Genomic DNA, 19,852 nt, shown 5'->3' on the forward strand with positions numbered 1-19,852 from the left:
AGGAGAACTCCGCTGCTCCCCTTCGAAATGGTGCTGTGGGATCTTTTACGTCCACCTGAGAGAGCAGACGGGGCCTCAGTTTAATGTTTCTTCTGAAAGACAGCACCTCAGACAGTGCAGCACTCCCTCAGTACAGGAAACTTCGTTATATCCGGCACCGACGGGACCGAGCTGTTGCCGATCTATCAAAACTGCCGGACATACAAAGTTAATGTTGAAGCATACGGAGATTTTCATCTCCGTATCTGACAACAAACACTGTTGCTTAGCAACAGCTTCAAACAGTCGGCCCGTACCTTGGAAGCGTCTCTGTAGCTTAGCAACAGCTTCAGAGAGACTTTCCAAAGCCTGACTGTTGGGGAAAAAAAAAGCCACGAGAAGAAAAACAACCTAACAGAACGGCTCCTGATTTCTGCCGGTAGATCGAGGTTTCAGGACATGCAACCTCCGGATAAACCAAAGCCTCCTGTACTGCACTGGTGTGTCAGCCTGGATTTAGTGCTCAAGTCTCTGGAGTGCTGCCAAATGAGCCACCGCTGACACTTCTAAGATGCTTAATCTGAAGCTGTAGTGCAGGAGTAGAGATATGGATTATTAACATCTACATAGAGTCTGACTGCAGCTGTTGATATGAAATTAAAGTTGTGTCTGAACCTGAATTTACATGAATCATTGTGAACCTATTGAAGCAAATAAGGCAAGCATTGGAGGGTGATTCACAGGACCAGTAATGGGATTCTTTCAATACAGGAAGAAAGGAAGTTGAATAACAGGTGTGATTTACTGCAATTATTTGTGGTAATGAAGTTTAAAATAAGTTCTCAAAAACTAGAATTTAAATTTGGGCCTTTAAACTTTTTATTTTATTAATTTATTTAAGCAATATAATTGCTACTGGGTAAATGGCCCACACTGTGTTACTAAAACCATCGAGATGCGAAGGCCTGGGTCTATTCCCCAGGAAAAGAAGTTTTAAATTGTGAAATTATAAATTAAACAGAAATCTATTCACATGAAAGCTTCAGCACATGCCCATCACATTCGCCTGCAGCCAACTGCGCACAGCAAGCTCCCACAAACAGCAATGTGATAATGACCAGATAATCTGTTTTAGTGATGTTGATTGAGGGATAAATATTGACCAGGACAGTGGGGATAACTCCCCTGCTCTTCTTCGAAATAGGGCCACGGGATCTTTTACGTCCATCTGAGAGAGTAGGCGGGGCCTTGGTTTAACATCTCATCCAAAAGGCGACACCTCTGACAGTGCAGCACTCCCTCAGCACTGCACTGGAGTGTCAGCCTAGATTTTGTGTCAAGTCTCTGGAGTGGGACTTGAACCCACAACCTTCTGACTCAAAGCGAGAGTGCTGTCAATTGAACAACGGCTTACACACAGTTACCAATTTCTGTCACATTCGCCTGTCACGTGATCATAATTACAGATTTCTGTCACACGCGTCTGTCACATGGTCATAGTTACAGATTTCTGTCACGCCTCACCTGTCACATGATCATAATTACAGATTTCTGTCACACCTCACCTGTCACATGATCATAATTATAGATTTCTGTCACTCTCACCTGTCACATGATCATAATTACAGATTTCTGTCACTCTCACCTGTCACATGATCATAATTACAGATTTCTGTCACTCACCTGTCACATGATCATAATTACAGATTTCTGTCACTCACCTGTCACATGATCATAATTACAGATTTCTGTCACACCTCACCTGTCACATGGTCATAATTAGATTTCTGTCACTCACCTGTCACATGATCATAATTACAGATTTCTGTCACTCACCTGTCACATGATCATAATTACAGATTTCTGTCACTCACCTGTCACATGATCATAATTACAGATTTCTGTCACACCTCACCTGTCACATGGTCATAATTAGATTTCTGTCACTCACCTGTCACATGATCATAATTACAGATTTCTGTCACTCACCTGTCACATGATCATAATTACAGATTTCTGTCACTCACCTGTCACATGATCATAATTACAGATTTCTGTCACACCTCACCTGCCACATGGTCATAATTAGAGTTCTGTCATACTCGTCTGTCACATGATCATAATTATAGATTTCTGTCGCACCTCACCTGTCACATGATCATAATTACAGATTTCTGTCTCTCTCACCTGTCACATGATAATTACAGATTTCTGTCACTCTCTCCTGTCACATGATCATAATTACAGATTCCTGTCACACCTCACCTGTCACATGGTCATAATTACAGATTTCTGTCACTCTCATCTGTCACGTGATCATAATTAAATTTCTGTCACACTTGCCTGTCACATGGTCATAGTTACAGATTTCTGTCACGTGATCATACCTTCAGATTTCTGTGTCACACTCTTTAAAAACAAGTGTCAAAAGAGCCTGTCGACAGAACACAGCTTCGAATAAACTTATAGAGGCACACTTTTAAAAAAGAAATCATATAATGAATTTATGTAATTTAACATTGTGCAAATGCAAAAAACGATGTGGTTCCTGCAAATGGGGTAAAATCTCCTCACCCCAGTGTACAACGTCCAATTGATGAAGCTTCATGTGTGAGTGTTTAACGAGCTGGTACTATATTCCCTCATCTTCCGATTAGGCACTTTGCAGCCTTCCGGACTCAATATCGAGTTCAACAATTTCAGATCATAACCTCGGCCCCTATTACATTTTTACTTATATTTTTTCCACCCCTTTGTTTTGGGTCTTCCCTTCGCCGCCCCCCCCCCCCCCCACCCCCCCACCTTTTCCTTTTTTTTCTCTCTCTCCCATCCTGCCAGTACACTGCACACCTAATCTCAGCCGTCTTTTGTCTCCTTGTCCTATTACTATTTCGTCTGGTTTTGAATACCTCTTAATGTCTCTTTTACTTCTTTTGTTCTATCGCAGCCCTGCCTTCGATCTATTTTATTCCCTTTCCAGTTTTGAAAAAGGGTTTCGACCCGAACCGTCAACTCTAATTTCTCTCCACGGATGTTGCCTGGCCTGCTGAGTTTTTCCAGCATTTTCTGTTGTTATTTCGGATTTCCAGCATCTGCAGTATTTTGCTATCCTACATTCCCTCCGTCTGTGCTACTTTCACCCATCTATCTATCTATCTATATATATATATAAATAAAAGGATCGATCTCTCTGTCTGTCTGTCTGTCCTTCCGTCTGTCTGTCTGTCCGGCTATACACTCGCAAGTTATAGAGCGTACCTACACGTGCGTCACATCAAAAGAAAGCTTACGATTCCAGAACGGTCATAAGCGTATTTACGTTTCGGTGAGACAAAAATTGCGCCCGCGGTATCCAAAAAAAGTTCAAATTTCCGCTCATTATCCGCTCATTAGCATCGAGTGACATCGAGGTCGACCAATCGTACGGTCGAGCGACCCGACGGTCGACCAATCACTGCGTCGCGGGGGCGGGTTCGTCGCGCGTGCAGGTGGGCCCTCCTAGAGTCGAGTGACAGGACGATTGACCAATCGGTGCGTGTGTGGGCGGGCCTTATCGTTCTGAACCGAGGTGAGTGGCCGCCATCTTGATTCCATTCTTTTTCCCACTTTCTGCGTGTTTCTTTTCAAATCTACATTTCCAGCAAAAAAAAAAATTGCTTTGATTAAATTGTTTTAAAAAAAAGTCCATTCATTTGTAAATATTTTCTCTAACCTGATGATTCTTTTTCCGACCTTTCCCCGTTTTTGTAAGGCCTCAAAGCCGAGGCCTCAAAGCTTGGGTCTCTCCTGCACAGCCACGCCCGAGCTAGGTAATTGTCCCACGGCTTCTGGTAAGCTCCTCTCTCCCCCCCTCCCCCCGCCAGTCCCCCCCGTCACGTTACCCGGGGCACCGGCGAGGGTCACGGGACATGCACAGGGTGCGCGCGCAGCAGGCGACGCACGGAGCGCGGGAAGCCAGCAGCTGAGATGCGGCGTCTCTCTCTCTCTCTCTTCCCCGCTCAGCGGTCTTGAAGCCGGCTCGGGTGGGGGGGCGGGGCTCGGAGAGCGGGGCTCTCGGGAGTGCGGGGCGGGCCGGCCGTGGCTCACAGAGCGGGGCTCTCGGGAGTGCGGGGCGGGGCGGTGCGGCCGGTGCTTGGAAGGGGGGGAAGGGTTACCCCGGCAACCGGGCGTGGCCGTCTCTCACAGCCTCAAGCCGGCTCACGCCTGTTCCCGGGGCTTGGCTCCATTTGCGGCCGCGGGCCACTCGCCCTCTCTCTCTCCTTCCCTCTGTCTCTCTCTCTCCTTCTCTCTCCCCCCTCCCCCCATTCTCTCCCCCCCTCCCCCGCTTCTCTCCCCCTTCTCTCCCCCCTCCCCCCTTCTCTCCCCCCCCTTCTCTCCCCCTCCCCCCTTCTCTCCCCCCTCCCCCATTCTCTAACCCCCTGCCCCCATTCCTTGCCCCCCTTCTCTCCTCCCCTCGCCCCCTCCCTCCGCCCCTCCCCCTTCCCTCCCCCCCAGCTCCTCCCCCCTCCTCTCTCTTCCCCCCAGTCGCGCTCTCTCTTCCCCCCAGTCGCGCTCTCTCTTCCCCCCAGTCGCGCTCTCTCTTCCCCCCAGTCGCGCTCTCTCTTCCCCCCAGTCGCGCTCTCTCTTCCCCCCAGTCGCGCTCCCTCTTCCCCCCCCAGTCGCTCTCTCTCTTCCCCCCCAGTCGCTCTCTCTCTTCCCCCCACTCGCTCTCTCTCTTCCCCCCAGTCGCTGTCTCTCTTCCCCCCAGTCGCTGTCTCTCTTCCCCCCAGTCGCTGTCTCTCTTCCCCCCCAGTCGCTGTCTCTCTTCCCCCCAGTCGCTGTCTCTCTTCCCCCCAGTCGCTGTCTCTCTTCCCCCCAGTCGCTCTCTCTCTTCCCCCCAGTCGCTCTCTCTCTTCCCCCCAGTCGCTCTCTCTCTTCCCCCCAGTCGCGCTCTCTCTTCCCCCCAGTCGCGCTCTCTCTTCCCCCCAGTCGCTCTCTCTCTTCCCCCCAGTCGCTCTCTCTCTTCCCCCCAGTCGCTCTCTCTCTTCCCCCCAGTCGCTCTCTCTCTTCCCCCCAGTCGCTCTCTCGCTTCCCCCCAGTCGCTCTCTCGCTTCCCCCCAGTCGCTCTCTCGCTTCCCCCCAGTCGCTCGCTCGCTTCCCCCCAGTCGCTCGCTCGCTTCCCCCCAGTCGCTCGCTCGCTTCCCCCCAGTCGCTCGCTCGCTTCCCCCCAGTCGCTCGCTCGCTTCCCCCCAGTCGCTCGCTCGCTTCCCCCCAGTCGCTCGCTCGCTTCCCCCCAGTCGCTCGCTCGCTTCCCCCCAGTCGCTCGCTCGCTTCCCCCCAGTCGCTCGCTCGCTTCCCCCCAGTCGCTCGCTCGCTTCCCCCCAGTCGCTCGCTCGCTTCCCCCCAGTCGCTCGCTCGCTTCCCCCCAGTCGCTCGCTCGCTTCCCCCCAGTCGCTCGCTCGCTTCCCCCCAGTCGCTCGCTCGCTTCCCCCCAGTCGCTCGCTCGCTTCCCCCCAGTCGCTCGCTCGCTTCCCCCCAGTCGCTCTCTCTCTTCCCCCCAGTCGCTCTCTCTCTTCCCCCCAGTCGCTCTCTCTCTTCCCCCCAGTCGCTCTCTCTCTTCCCCCCAGTCGCTCTCTCCCTTCCCCCCAGTCGCTCTCTCCCTTCCCCCCAGTCGCTCTCTCCCTTCCCCCCAGTCGCTCTCTCCCTTCCCCCCAGTCGCTCTCTCCCTTCCCCCCAGTCGCTCTCTCTCTTCCCCCCAGTCGCTCTCTCTCTTCCCCCCAGTCGCTCTCTCTCTTCCCCCCAGTCGCTCTCTCTCTTCCCCCCAGTCGCTCTCTCTCTTCCCCCCAGTCGCTCTCTCTCTTCCCCCCAGTCGCTCTCTCTCTTCCCCCCAGTCGCTCTCTCTCTTCCCCCCAGTCGCTCTCTCTCTTCCCCCCAGTCGCTCTCTCTCTTCCCCCCAGTCGCTCTCTCTCTTCCCCCCAGTCGCTCTCTCTCTTCCCCCCAGTCGCTCTCTCTCTTCCCCCCAGTCGCTCTCTCTCTTCCCCCCAGTCGCTCTCTCTCTTCCCCCCAGTCGCTCTCTCTCTTCCCCCCAGTCGCTCTCTCTCTTCCCCCCAGTCGCTCTCTCTCTTCCCCCCAGTCGCTCTCTCTCTTCCCCCCAGTCGCTCTCTCTCTTCCCCCCAGTCGCGCTCTCTCTTCCCCCCAGTCGGTCTCTCTCTTCCCCCCTGATGCGCCATCAATTACTCAAAAGACTGAAGTTGAGCGAGTAACAATCAGGCTTTTATTAACTAAAGAATGAAGGTCTTGTCTCGAGTGGTCGACCCGTCCAGAATACTAAGGGACTGGGAGGTAGTCACTTATATACCTGGAATAGTGGGAGGAGTCAGCCGAGGCATGTCCAGACCTGTACCTAGTGGAATACACATACAGACACAGACAGGTATGACAGTGGTTTACCACACCCCCCATTCGCTCTCTTCCCCCCATTCGCTCTCTTCCCCCCATTCGCTCTCTTCCCCCCATTCGCTCTCTTCCCCCATTCGCTCTCTTCCCCCCATTCGCTCTCTTCCCCGCAGTCGCTCTCTCTCTTCCCCGCAGTCGCTCTCTCTCTTCCCCGCAGTCGCTCTCTCTCTTCCCCGCAGTCGCTCTCTCTCTTCCCCGCAGTCGCTCTCTCTCTTCCCCGCAGTCGCTCTCTCCCCCGCAGTCGCTCGCTCGCTTCCCCGCAGTCGCTCGCTCGCTTCCCCGCAGTCGCTCTCTCTCTTCCCCGCAGTCGCTCTCTCTCTTCCCCGCAGTCGCTCTCTCTCTTCCCCGCAGTCGCTCTCTCTCTTCCCCCAGTCGCTCTCTCTCTTCCCCCAGTCGCTCTCTCTCTTCCCCCAGTCGCTCTCTCTCTTCCCCCAGTCGCTCTCTCTCTTCCCCCAGTCGCTCTCTCTCTTCCCCCAGTCGCTCTCTCTCTTCCCCCAGTCGCTCTCTCTCTTCCCCCAGTCGCTCTCTCTCTTCCCCCAGTCGCTCTCTCTCTTCCCCCAGTCGCTCTCTCTCTTCCCCCAGTCGCTCTCTCTCTTCCCCCAGTCGCTCTCTCTCTTCCCCCAGTCGCTCTCTCTCTTCCCCCAGTCGCTCTCTCTCTTCCCCCAGTCGCTCTCTCTCTTCCCCCAGTCGCTCTCTCTCTTCCCCCAGTCGCTCTCTCTCTTCCCCCAGTCGCTCTCTCTCTTCCCCCAGTCGCTCTCTCTCTTCCCCCAGTCGCTCTCTCTCTTCCCCCAGTCGCTCTCTCTCTTCCTCAGTCGCTCTCTCTCTTCCCCCAGTCGCTCTCTCTCTTCCCCCAGTCGCTCTCTCTCTTCCCCCAGTCGCTCTCTCTCTTCCCCCAGTCGCTCTCTCTCTTCCCCCAGTCGCTCTCTCTCTTCCCCCAGTCGCTCTCTCTCTTCCCCCAGTCGCTCTCTCTCTCTTCCCCCCAGTCGCTCTCTCTCTTCCCCCCCAGTCGCTCGCTCGCTTCGCCCCAGTCGCTCGCTCTATTCCCCCCAGTCGCTCGCTCTATTCCCCCCAGTCGCTCGCTCTATTCCCCCCAGTCGCTCGCTCTATTCCCCCCAGTCGCTCGCTCTATTCCCCGCAGTCGCTCGCTCTATTCCCCGCAGTCGCTCGCTCTATTCCCCGCAGTCGCTCGCTCTATTCCCCGCAGTCGCTCGCTCTATTCCCCCCAGTCGCTCTCTCTCTTCCCCCCAGTCGCTCTCTCTCTTCCCCCCAGTCGCTCTCTCTCTTCCCCCCAGTCGCTCTCTCTCTTCCCCCCAGTCGCTCTCTCTCTTCCCCCCAGTCGCTCTCTCTCTTCCCCCCAGTCGCTCTCTCTCTTCCCCCCAGTCGCTCTCTCTCTTCCCCCCAGTCGCTCTCTCCCTTCCCCCCAGTCGCTCTCTCCCTTCCCCCCAGTCGCTCTCTCTCTTCCCCCCAGTCGCTCTCTCTCTTCCCCCCAGTCGCTCTCTCTCTTCCCCCCAGTCGCTCTCTCTCTTCCCCCCAGTCGCTCTCTCTCTTCCCCCCAGTCGCTCTCTCTCTTCCCCCCAGTCGCTCTCTCTCTTCCCCCCAGTCGCTCTCTCTCTTCCCCCCAGTCGCTCTCTCTCTTCCCCCCAGTCGCTCTCTCTCTTCCCCCCAGTCGCTCTCTCTCTTCCCCCCAGTCGCTCTCTCTCTTCCCCCCAGTCGCTCTCTCTCTTCCCCCCAGTCGCGCTCTCTCTTCCCCCCAGTCGCTCTCTCTCTTCCCCCCAGTCGCTCTCTCTCTTCCCCCCAGTCGCTCTCTCTCTTCCCCCCAGTCGCTCTCTCTCTTCCCCCCAGTCGCTCTCTCTCTTCCCCCCAGTCGCTCTCTCTCTTCCCCCCAGTCGCTCTCTCTCTTCCCCCCAGTCGCTCTCTCTCTTCCCCCCAGTCGCGCTCTCTCTTCCCCCCAGTCGGTCTCTCTCTTCCCCCCCATTCGCTCTCTTCCCCCCATTCGCTCTCTTCCCCCCATTCGCTCTCTTCCCCCCATTCGCTCTCTTCCCCCCATTCGCTCTCTTCCCCCCATTCGCTCTCTTCCCCGCAGTCGCTCTCTCTCTTCCCCGCAGTCGGTCTCTCTCTTCCCCCCCATTCGCTCTCTTCCCCCCATTCGCTCTCTTCCCCCCATTCGCTCTCTTCCCCCCATTCGCTCTCTTCCCCCCATTCGCTCTCTTCCCCGCAGTCGCTCCCTCTCTTCCCCGCAGTCGCTCTCTCCCCCGCAGTCGCTCGCTCGCTTCCCCGCAGTCGCTCTCTCTCTTCCCCGCAGTCGCTCTCTCTCTTCCCCGCAGTCGCTCTCTCTCTTCCCCGCAGTCGCTCTCTCTCTTCCCCCCAGTCGCTCTCTCTCTTCCCCCAGTCGCTCTCTCTCTTCCCCCAGTCGCTCTCTCTCTTCCCCCAGTCGCTCTCTCTCTTCCCCCAGTCGCTCTCTCTCTTCCCCCAGTCGCTCTCTCTCTTCCCCCAGTCGCTCTCTCTCTTCCCCCAGTCGCTCTCTCTCTTCCCCCAGTCGCTCTCTCTCTTCCCCCAGTCGCTCTCTCTCTTCCCCCAGTCGCTCTCTCTCTTCCCCCAGTCGCTCTCTCTCTTCCCCCAGTCGCTCTCTCTCTTCCCCCAGTCGCTCTCTCTCTTCCCCCAGTCGCTCTCTCTCTTCCCCCAGTCGCTCTCTCTCTTCCCCCAGTCGCTCTCTCTCTTCCCCCAGTCGCTCTCTCTCTTCCCCCAGTCGCTCTCTCTCTTCCCCCAGTCGCTCTCTCTCTTCCTCAGTCGCTCTCTCTCTTCCCCCAGTCGCTCTCTCTCTTCCCCCAGTCGCTCTCTCTCTTCCCCCAGTCGCTCTCTCTCTTCCCCCAGTCGCTCTCTCTCTTCCCCCAGTCGCTCTCTCTCTCTTCCCCCCAGTCGCTCTCTCTCTTCGCCCCAGTCGCTCGCTCGCTTCGCCCCAGTCGCTCGCTCTATTCCCCCCAGTCGCTCGCTCTATTCCCCCCAGTCGCTCGCTCTATTCCCCGCAGTCGCTCGCTCTATTCCCCGCAGTCGCTCGCTCTATTCCCCGCAGTCGCTCGCTCTATTCCCCGCAGTCGCTCGCTCTATTCCCCGCAGTCGCTCGCTCTATTCCCCGCAGTCGCTCGCTCTATTCCCCGCAGTCGCTCGCTCTATTCCCCGCAGTCGCTCGCTCTATTCCCCGCAGTCGCTCGCTCTATTCCCCGCAGTCGCTCGCTCTATTCCCCGCAGTCGCTCGCTCTATTCCCCGCAGTCGCTCTCTCTCTTCCCCCCAGTCGCTCTCTCTCTTCCCCCCAGTCGCTCTCTCTCTTCCCCCCGTCGCTCTCTTCCCCCCAGTCGCTCGCTCGCTTCGCCCCAGTCGCTCGCTCTATTCCCCCCAGTCGCTCGCTCTATTCCCCGCAGTCGCTCGCTCTATTCCCCCCAGTCGCTCGCTCTATTCCCCGCAGTCGCTCGCTCTATTCCCCGCAGTCGCTCGCTCTATTCCCCGCAGTCGCTCGCTCTATTCCCCGCAGTCGCTCGCTCTATTCCCCCCAGTCGCTCGCTCTATTCCCCCCAGTCGCTCGCTCTATTCCCCCCAGTCGCTCGCTCTATTCCCCCCAGTCGCTCGCTCTATTCCCCCCAGTCGCTCGCTCTATTCCCCCCAGTCGCTCGCTCGCTTCCCCCCAGTCGCTCGCTCGCTTCCCCCCAGTCGCTCGCTCGCTTCCCCCCAGTCGCTCGCTCGCTTCCCCCCAGTCGCTCGCTCGCTTCCCCCCAGTCGCTCGCTCGCTTCCCCCCAGTCGCTCGCTCGCTTCCCCCCAGTCGCTCGCTCGCTTCCCCCCAGTCGCTCGCTCGCTTCCCCCCAGTCGCTCGCTCGCTTCCCCCCAGTCGCTCGCTCGCTTCCCCCCAGTCGCTCGCTCGCTTCCCCCCAGTCGCTCGCTCGCTTCCCCCCAGTCGCTCGCTCGCTTCCCCCCAGTCGCTCGCTCGCTTCCCCCCAGTCGCTCGCTCGCTTCCCCCCAGTCGCTCGCTCGCTTCGCCCCAGTCGCTCGCTCGCTTCGCCCCAGTCGCTCGCTCGCTTCGCCCCAGTCGCTCGCTCGCTTCGCCCCAGTCGCTCGCTCGCTTCGCCCCAGTCGCTCGCTCGCTTCGCCCCAGTCGCTCGCTCGCTTCGCCCCAGTCGCTCGCTCGCTTCGCCCCAGTCGCTCGCTCGCTTCGCCCCAGTCGCTCGCTCGCTTCGCCCCAGTCGCTCGCTCGCTTCGCCCCAGTCGCTCGCTCGCTTCGCCCCAGTCGCTCTAGCTCTTCCCCCCCAGTCGCTCTTGCTCTTCCCCCCCAGTCGCGCGCTCTCTTCCCCCCAGTCGCGCGCTCTCTTCCCCCCAGTCGCGCGCTCTCTTCCCCCCAGTCGCGCGCTCTCTTCCCCCCAGTCGCGCGCTCTCTTCCCCCCAGTCGCGCGCTCTCTTCCCCCCAGTCGCGCGCTCTCTTCCCCCCAGTCGCGCGCTCTCTTCCCCCCAGTCGCGCGCTCTCTTCCCCCCAGTCGCGCGCTCTCTTCCCCCCAGTCGCGCGCTCTCTTCCCCCCAGTCGCGCGCTCTCTTCCCCCCAGTCGCGCGCTCTCTTCCCCCCAGTCGCGCGCTCTCTTCCCCCCAGTCGCGCTCTCTCTTCCCCCCAGTCGCGCTCTCTTCCCCCCAGTCGCGCTCTCTCTTCACCCCCAGTCGCGATCTCTCTTCCCCCCAGTCGCGACCTCTCTTCCCCCCAGTCGCGTTCTCTCTTCCCCCCAGTCGCGCTCTCTCTTCCCCCCAGTCGCTCGCTCTCGTCCCCCCAGTCGCTCTCTCTATTCCCCCCAGTCGCTCGCTCTATTCCCCCCAGTCGCTCGCTCTATTCCCCCCAGTCGCTCGCTCTATTCCCCCCGTCGCTCGCTCTATTCCCCCCAGTCGCTCGCTCTATTCCCCCCAGTCGCTCGCTCTATTCCCCCCAGTCGCTCGCTCTATTCCCCCCAGTCGCTCGCTCTATTCCCCCCAGTCGCTCGCTCGCTTCCCCCCAGTCGCTCGCTCGCTCGCTTCCCCCCAGTCGCTCGCTCGCTCGCTTCCCCCCAGTCGCTCGCTCGCTCGCTTTCCCCCCAGTCGCTCGCTCGCTCGCTTCCCCCCAGTCGCTCGCTCGCTCGCTTCCCCCCAGTCGCTCGCTCGCTCGCTTCCCCCCAGTCGCTCGCTCGCTCGCTTCCCCCAGTCGCTCGTTCGCTCGCTTCCCCCCAGTCGCTCGCTCGCTCGCTTCCCCCCAGTCGCTCGCTCGCTCTCTCTCTTCCAACAACATGCCCTCAAAAAAGCCTTGGCAGCACCGGGCACTCCAGGTAGTATCTATATATATATAAACGGATACATCTGTCTGTCTATCTGTCCGGCTATACAATCAAAAGTTATTGAGTGTACCTACACATATGTTATTTCAAAAGAAAGCTTATCATTAGGGGACTCTAATAGGTGTATTTACTTTTTGGTCAGACAAAAATTGTTCGGACAGTATACAAAAAACGTTCAAAAATCCACTCATTAGCGCTTGACCAATCCTACCTCTCATTAGCGTTGAGTGACGTGCTGCTTGACCAATCCTACAGTTCACTCACCTGATGGTTGACCAATCAGTGCGTCACGGGCGGGTCCTAATCCTCCAGCCTCCCGAAACTTCGCCCCCATTTTTTTCATCCCCACAGCGACAGCACCAGCCAAACAAACCCACACATTGCGGCTCCGGGAGCGGGAGGTGAGTTGGGTTCACTCGGGCTGCGCCTCACAACCGCTCGGCCCGAGACACACAGCGGGCGGGGGAGCGGCAGCGGCCGGCCGTAAACCGCGCGATCCGCGGGGGAGCTCAGCTCGGGTCTGTCTCGGCTGCAGAGCCCGGCCGGGCCTGAAGCGCTAGGCCCCGCACCACCGGTATCACAACGGCACCGGGCCTGAGGCGCTAGGCAGGGAGAGGAGGGGGAGGGAGGGCGTGGTGAGGGGGAGAGGGAGGGACAGAGAGAGGGGACATACAGGGGCAGGAAGACCGCGCGGCCCAAAATTGCCCTGGCAACGCCGGGCACCCCCAGCTCGTTTACAATAAATGGGCTAATGCTTGTGTAACAATAGCACAGACAGGAATGTAGTAAAGAGTCCGGGAGTGAACTACATCGGTTGGAACTCTGACCTTCCGATTCCTTCCTCATCGTTTCCTACTTCTGCACTCTGGTAATTGGCGGCTATTTTTCTTTTCACAATATACCCCGTTACACCATTTAGGCTGAAGGAGTAACTGGGTGAACTGCCAATGATGCTGTACAAGAGGCCATTTTTAATGATATGCAAGAGCAGACTGCAATTCTCTGATATTCCCCCCTCCCTCCATTCCGAAACCTTTGTACTTTGCTTTGCTCCTCGTTAATTTGGAAAATTGACATCCTGCCTTGTTTGTGTCAAAAGCAGTCAGTCTGAGCTGTTCTCTGCTGCCAGTGGCCTGTACAGTGGCTGCCTGTTGCTTTCAGAGGTATGTGTTGGAGTAAAGCCCCTGATTCTTGGTTTACTGTTTGCAGGAACAGCTGCCCGAACTCTGCAATCACTTCTTGGATCTGAACTTGGAGGCGCACATGTACGCTTCACAGTGGTTCCTCACGCTCTTCACCGCCAAGTTCCCACTCTGCATGGTTTTCCACATCATCGATTTGCTGCTCTCTGAGGTAACCACACTCCTAGTCATGCACACTCTCACACACACTCATACTCTCTCTCTCTCACACACACACACACACACACACACACACACACACACACACACACACACACACACACATACTCATGCACACACGCTTACTCACACACACATTACCCTAGTGAGTAGCACCTATAGAATTGTACCCTAGTGAGTCAGCACCGATAGAATTATACCCTAGTGAGTCAGCACCTATAGAATTGTACCCTAGTCAGTCAGCACCTATAGAATTGTACCCTAGTGGGTCAGCACCTATAGAATTGTACCCTAGTCAGTCAGCACTAATAGAATTGTACCCTAGTGGGTCAGCACCTATAGAATTGTACCCTAGTGAGTCAGTATCTATGGAATTGTACCCTAGTGAGTCAGCACCAATAGAATTGTACCCTAGTCAGTCAGCACCTATAGAATTGTACCCTAGTCAGTCAGCACCTATAGAATTGTACCCTAGTGAGTCAGCACCTATAGAATTGTACCCTAGTCAGTCAGCACCTATAGAATTGTACCCTAGTGAGTCAGCACCTATGGAATTGTACCCTAGTGAGTCTGCACCTATGGAATTGTACCCTAGTGAGTCAGCACCTATAGAATTATACCCTAGTCAGTCAGCACCTATAGAATTGTACCCTAGTGAGTCCGCACCTATGGAATTGTACCCTAGTGAGTCAGCACCTATAGAATTGTACCCTAGTGAGTCAGCACCTATAGAATTATACCCTAGTCAGTCAGCACCTATAGAATTGTACCCTAGTAAGTCAGCACCTATAGAATTGTGCCCTAATGAGTCTGCACCTATGGAATTGTACCCTAGTGAGTCTGCACCTATGGAATTGTACCCTAGGGAGTCAGCACCTATGGAATTGTACCCTAGTGAGTCAGCACCTATAGAATTGTACCCTAGTGAGTCCGCACCTATAGAATTGTACCCTAGTGAGTCAGCACCTATAGAATTGTACCCTAGTGAGTCAGCACCAATAGAATTGTACCCTAGTCAGTCAGCACCTATAGAATTGTACCCTAGTGAGTCAGCACCTATAGAATTGTGCCCTAATGAGTCTGCACCTATGGAATTGTACCCTAGTGAGTCAGCACCTATGGAATTGTACCCTAGTGAGTCAGCACCAATAGAATTGTACCCTAGTCAGTCAGCACCTATAGAATTGTGCCCTAATGAGTCTGCACCTATAGAATTGTACCCTAGTCAGTCAGCAGCTATAGAATTGTACCCTAGTGAGTCAGCACCTATAGAATTGTACCCTAGTCAGTCAGCACCTATAGAATTGTGCCCTAATGAGTCTGCACCTGTGGAATTGTACCCTAGTGAGTCAGCACCTATAGAATTATACCCTAGTCAGTCAGCACCCATAGAATTGTACCCTAGTGAGTCAGCACCTATAGAATTGTACCCTAGTGAGTCAGCACCTATAGAATTGTACCCTAGTCAGTCAGCACCTATAGAATTGTACCCTAGTGAGTCAGCACCTATGGAATTGTACCCTAGTCAGTCAGCACCTATAGAATTGTACCCTAGTCAGTCAGGACCTATGGAATTGTACCCTAGTGAGTCAGCACCTATAGAATTGTACCCTAGTCAGTCAGCACCTATAGAATTGTACCCTAGTGAGTCAGCACCTATAGAATTGTACCCTAGTGAGTCAGCACCTATAGAATTGTACCCTAGTCAGTCAGCACCTATAGAATTGTACCCTAGTCAGTCAGCACCTATAGAATTGTACCCTAGTCAGTCAGCACCTATAGAATTGTACCCTAGTGAGAGACAACAGCAACACAACCCACTGGAGCGTTTTCAAATTTGATACCGAGCCACATAAGGAGAAATTAGGGCAAATGACCAAAAGCTTGGTCAAAGTGGTAGGTTTTAAGGAACGTCTTAAAAGGAGGAAAGAGAGGCGGAGAGATTTAGGGAGAAAATTCCAGAGCTCAGGGCCTCAGCAGCTGAAGGCACGGCCACCAATGGTGGAGCGATTAAAATCAGGGATGCTCAAGAGGCCAGAATTGGAGGAGTGCAGATATCTTGGGGGTTTGTGGGGCTGGAAGAGATTACAGAGATAGGGAGGGACAAGGCCATGGAGGGATTTGAAAACAAGGATGAGAATTTTAAAATCGAGGCGTTGCTTAACCGGGAGCCAATGTAGGTCAGCGAGCACAGGGGTGATGGGTGAACGGGACTTGGTGCGAGTTAGGACACGGGCAGTGAGCACAGGGGTGATGGGTGAACGGGACTTGGTGCGAGTTAGGACACGGGCAGCGAGCACAGGGGTGATGGGTGAACGGGACTTGGTGCGAGTTAGGACACGGGTAGCGAGCACAGGGGTGATGGGTGAACGGGACTTGGTGCGAGTTAGGACACGGGCAGCCGAATTTTGGATGACCTCAAGTTTATGGAGGGTGGAACGGGGGAGGCCAGCCAGGAGTGCGTTGGAATAATCAAGTCTAGAGGTAACTAATACAATAACCAGTTAATATGGCCAGGTTTTGTTCACACCTGCTGCACTTGTTTCGAAGTAAGAAGCTCTGGTGACAGACACAGTGGGGCCACTGCAGGCTAACACTGGTTCACGAGCAAAGCCAATCTCCCACACCGCACCCCTCCCATACCCCACCTCCATTTAATGCTAATTCAAAGCACTGCATCAGTCCCACTACATGTTCACATCTGAAGTGGACGACGACTGCTTTAAATAATTTCACACAAACAAAAGAATGTAAAAAAAATGGTCAGACTAAAATCAAACAACATGATGTATTGAAATAGTTATACGCTGAGGACCAGGCTCTTTAGTGGGGGAGTTTGTATTTATCCGATCACAAGTGGTTTGCTGCCTGTCAGTCATAGAGTCATAACAGCACAGAAGGAGGCCATTCGGCCCATCGGGTCCATGCCAGCTCTCTTTAGAGCAATCCAGTCAGTCCCATTCCCTTGCTCTATCCCCGTAACCCTACAAGTTTATTTCCCTCAAGTACCTATCCAGTCTCCCCTTGAAAACATTGAGTGTCTCCGCTTCCACCACTTCCATCGGCAGCGAGTTCCAGGTCCTCATCACTCACTGCGTAAAAAAGTTTTTCCTCACATTCCCCCCGTATCTTTGGCCCAAAACCTTAATTCTATGTCCCCTAGTCCTTGTACCATCAACTAGTGGGAATGGCCTTTCCCCGTCTAGCCTATCCAAACCCGTCATAATCTTGTACACCTCTATCAAATCACCCCTCAACCTCCTTTGCTCTAATGAAAACAAATCCAGCTTCTCCAACCTGTCATTGTAGCTAAGATCCCTCATCCCCGGAACCATTCTGGTAAATCTCTTCTGCACCCTCTCAAGGGTCTTCACATCCTCCCAAAGTGAGGTGACCAGAACTGGGCGCAGTACTCCAGGTGTGGCCTAACCAGTGCTTTATAAAGGTTCAGCATAACTTCTCTGCCAATATTGCCACCTAGTGAACCTTACAGGAATATGAAAGCAAGATTACTCAGCAGGAAGTGTTTGAGCATCCTTAAGAAATAAGCTGGCATTTGCACCTTTGCATTTAGCAAGGAAATATTTTTAAAATATTTATATCTGAATGTCCTGCCCCCAGATGACCAGCAGCCTGGTGAGGACACCCCTGTCTGTGTTTCTCCCAACATCACCACCCCCTCCACCTCCACCCCTGCAAGAACGTGCTTTGCCCCTGCTCATCATCACCTTGAGTAATGTAGCCCAAATCAGCAACTGAGGGAGGAGATCTATCCCACGTTCCACATTGATAGTCTGGTAGACAATTCCACTGCAACCCTGTGTGGGAAGTGCAACGAGACCTGGGTGTCCTTGTGCACCAGTCGCTGAAGGTAAGCATGCAGGTGCAGCAGGCGGTTAAGAAGGCAAATGGTATGTTGGCCTTCGTAGCAAGAGGGTTCGAGTACAGGAACAAGGATGTCTTGCTGCAGTTGTACAGGGCCTTGGTGAGACCACACCTTGAGTATTGTGTGCAGTTTTGGTCACCTTAGCTGAGGAAGGATGTTTTTGCCATGGAGGGAGTGCAGCGAAGATTCACCAGACTGATACCTGGGATGACAGGAATGACGTATGAAGAGAGATTGAGTCGACTGGTTTATATTCGCTAGAGTTTTGAAGAATGAGAGGGGATCTCATTAAAACTTCTAAAATTCTAACAGGACTAGACAGACTAGATGCAAGAAGGATGTTCTCGATGGCAGGGGAGTCCAGAACCAGGGGTCACAGTCTAAGGATAAGGGGTAAGCCATTTAGGACTGAGATGAGGAATTTCTTCACCCAGAGAGTGGTGAACCTGTGGAATTCTGTGAACCACAGAAGGCAGTTGAGGCCAACTTATTAAATATATTCAAGAAGGAGTTAGATATATTTCTTAAGGCTAAAGGGACCAAGGGATATGGGGAGAAAGCAGAGACAGGGTACTGAATTTGGATGATCAGCCATGATCTTATTAAATGGTGGAACAGGCTCAAAGGGCTGAATGTCCTACTCCTGTTCCTATCTTCTGTGTTTCTATGTGCGATGTTTTAAAAAGGCTATGGGGCTTTGGAACATAATTTGTAAAGGTTCTACGTAAAAAATGAGTTTGGCTGTTCTCCAGCTCATTCTCTGAAGGTGCAGGCACACAGTGCAGAATGGTACTTAAGTTTACAACCTCCTCTGAGGGTGACTATTGTGACACATCGCTTTCTGAAGAGCTTTAATTCTGCAGCTCTTGTCGTCACTTCCCCATTCTCTCTCGTATACTCAATATTTTCAATATTACTTCAAAAAAAAACTTTTGTCCCTTACCATGCTGTGAACAAATTGTGCATCAAGAGAAGCCATTCAGGGAGCCATTGACGGATTCATTTGCCCAGCGGCCCCTTCCTGATATGATGCACTTTTCTGAATCATGAGTTGAATACGTTTTTTCTGCAGTCTAAGCAGATCACATGGATTTAGAAACCAGCTCCAAGAGTCAGCTTTTCAATCAAAGACCAACTAATCCCCCCCCCAACCCCGAATTCTCTTCCACCTCCGAAAGAGACAGTGATTCGGGGGGTCAGGAGAATGGAGGTGAGGAAATGCTTTTCAATGTACGATAGCAAAATACTGCAGATGTTGGAAATCCGAAATAACAACAGAAAATGCTGGAAAAACTCAGCAGGTCAGGCAACATCCATGGAGAGAAATTTGAGTTGACGTTTCGGGTCGAACCCTTCTTTAAAACTGAAGAAGGGTTCGACCCGAAACGTCAACTCAAATTTCTCTCCACGGATGTTGCCTGACCTGCTGAGTTTTTCCAGCATTTTCTGTTGTTAATGCTTTTCAATGTAGTTTTCTAATTTAAAGATGGTTGGAAAGTGCAGAGCAGGTAGAATAAAAGAATGGAGTAAGAATAGGGAAAAGAGGAGTGAGCCTGTTTCGAATGTGCGCATGTAGTTTACAGCACGCACAGTAACCATGTGACTGATGTTTGAGTGACCCGTCACTAAAGGTACAGCTTGTCTCAGTATGCCATTGGTAAATTTTGAGGACAGGTTGCATAGACTAGGCTTGTATTCCCTCGAGTATAGAAGATTAAGGGGTGACCTACTCGAGGAGTTTAAGATGATTAAAGGATTTTATAGGATAGATAGAAAGAAACTATTTCCCCTGGTGGGAGAGTCCAGAACAAGGGGACATAACCTTAAAATCAGGAAGCACTTCTTCACACAAAGTGGAAATCTGGAACTCTCCTCCAAAAAGCTGTGGACGCTCGAACAATTGAAATTTTTAAAACTGAGATAAATAGATTTTTTGGGGGCGAGGTTACCAAGGGATATGGAGCTAAGGGGGGTAAATGGTGTTGAGGTACGGATTAGCCAGGATCTACTGGAATGGCAGAGCAGGATCGAGGGACTCCTGTTCCTAACACAGATTAGACATGGGAGAAATGACGCACCCCTCCTCGCAGCAGATTCTAAGGACATGAGGAGCTTGCCCACCTGGGCAGACATTGGTGTGCAGTATAGAACATCGAAAGATTGGGGGAGAGGGGAAAGAGTTAAAAATGAGGACAATCCCTCCTCATGAGGACCAGTTCCTTGAAGAGATTTCTCAGTAAGGATGTGAACTCAGTGTCTGTTCCAGACATTTTTCAACCAATATGGAAAGCTCTCTTCCATTGGACTGGGATTTTGCAACCTGCAAAGTTTGCCAGTGCTTGAAGGGTGATGCAGTGCAGTGGGGCCTTGAAACCATTACCTGGGCTGTGCCCCTAGTAGGGTGGGTATCTCTGCTGGAGCCAGACATTTCAAACAGCAGCTAAATTGAGTGGGCCTGAAGCTAATCACATAGTTGGCACACGCTCGTATTTACCAGCTGCAAATCTCAAGTTAGATTTGCATTCATTGCTGCAGTTTAGTTCGAACTTTTCATATTTCTTTGCAGAAAAAACAGCAATATTACCTTTGCCATTCCTGGTTATGTCCTTTCTCTATTCGTAACCTAGACTGACACTCCAGCACAGTACTGAGGGAGTGCTGCACTGTCGGAGGTGCCGTTTTTCGGATGAGATGTTAAACCGAGGCCCTGTCTGCTCTCTCAGACCTCACGGCACTATTACAAAAAGAGCAGGGGAGTTATCCCCGGTGTCCTGGCTAATATTTATCCCTCACCCAATATCACTGAAACAGATGATCTGATGATTTATCTCTTTGCTGTTTGTGAGACCTTGCTGT

General features: G+C 53.6%; 1 protein-coding gene across 1 annotated transcript in view; it reads left to right on the forward strand.

Annotated features, from left to right (window-relative positions):
• LOC147120682 (rab GTPase-activating protein 1-like) overlaps positions 1-19,852 on the forward strand; it is a 335,058-nt gene that overhangs the window by 134,601 nt on the left and 180,605 nt on the right. The window contains exon 4 of the mRNA XM_085986863.1: positions 12,959-13,102. Coding sequence (XP_085842989.1) covers positions 12,959-13,102 — 144 coding nt within the window. The remainder of the gene's footprint in view (positions 1-12,958; positions 13,103-19,852) is intronic.

The sequence above is a fragment of the Somniosus microcephalus genome, chromosome 4, assembly GCF_052327205.1.
Source record: "Somniosus microcephalus isolate GS21.2 chromosome 4, FLI_Smic_1.0, whole genome shotgun sequence".
Classification (NCBI taxonomy): domain Eukaryota; kingdom Metazoa; phylum Chordata; class Chondrichthyes; order Squaliformes; family Somniosidae; genus Somniosus; species Somniosus microcephalus.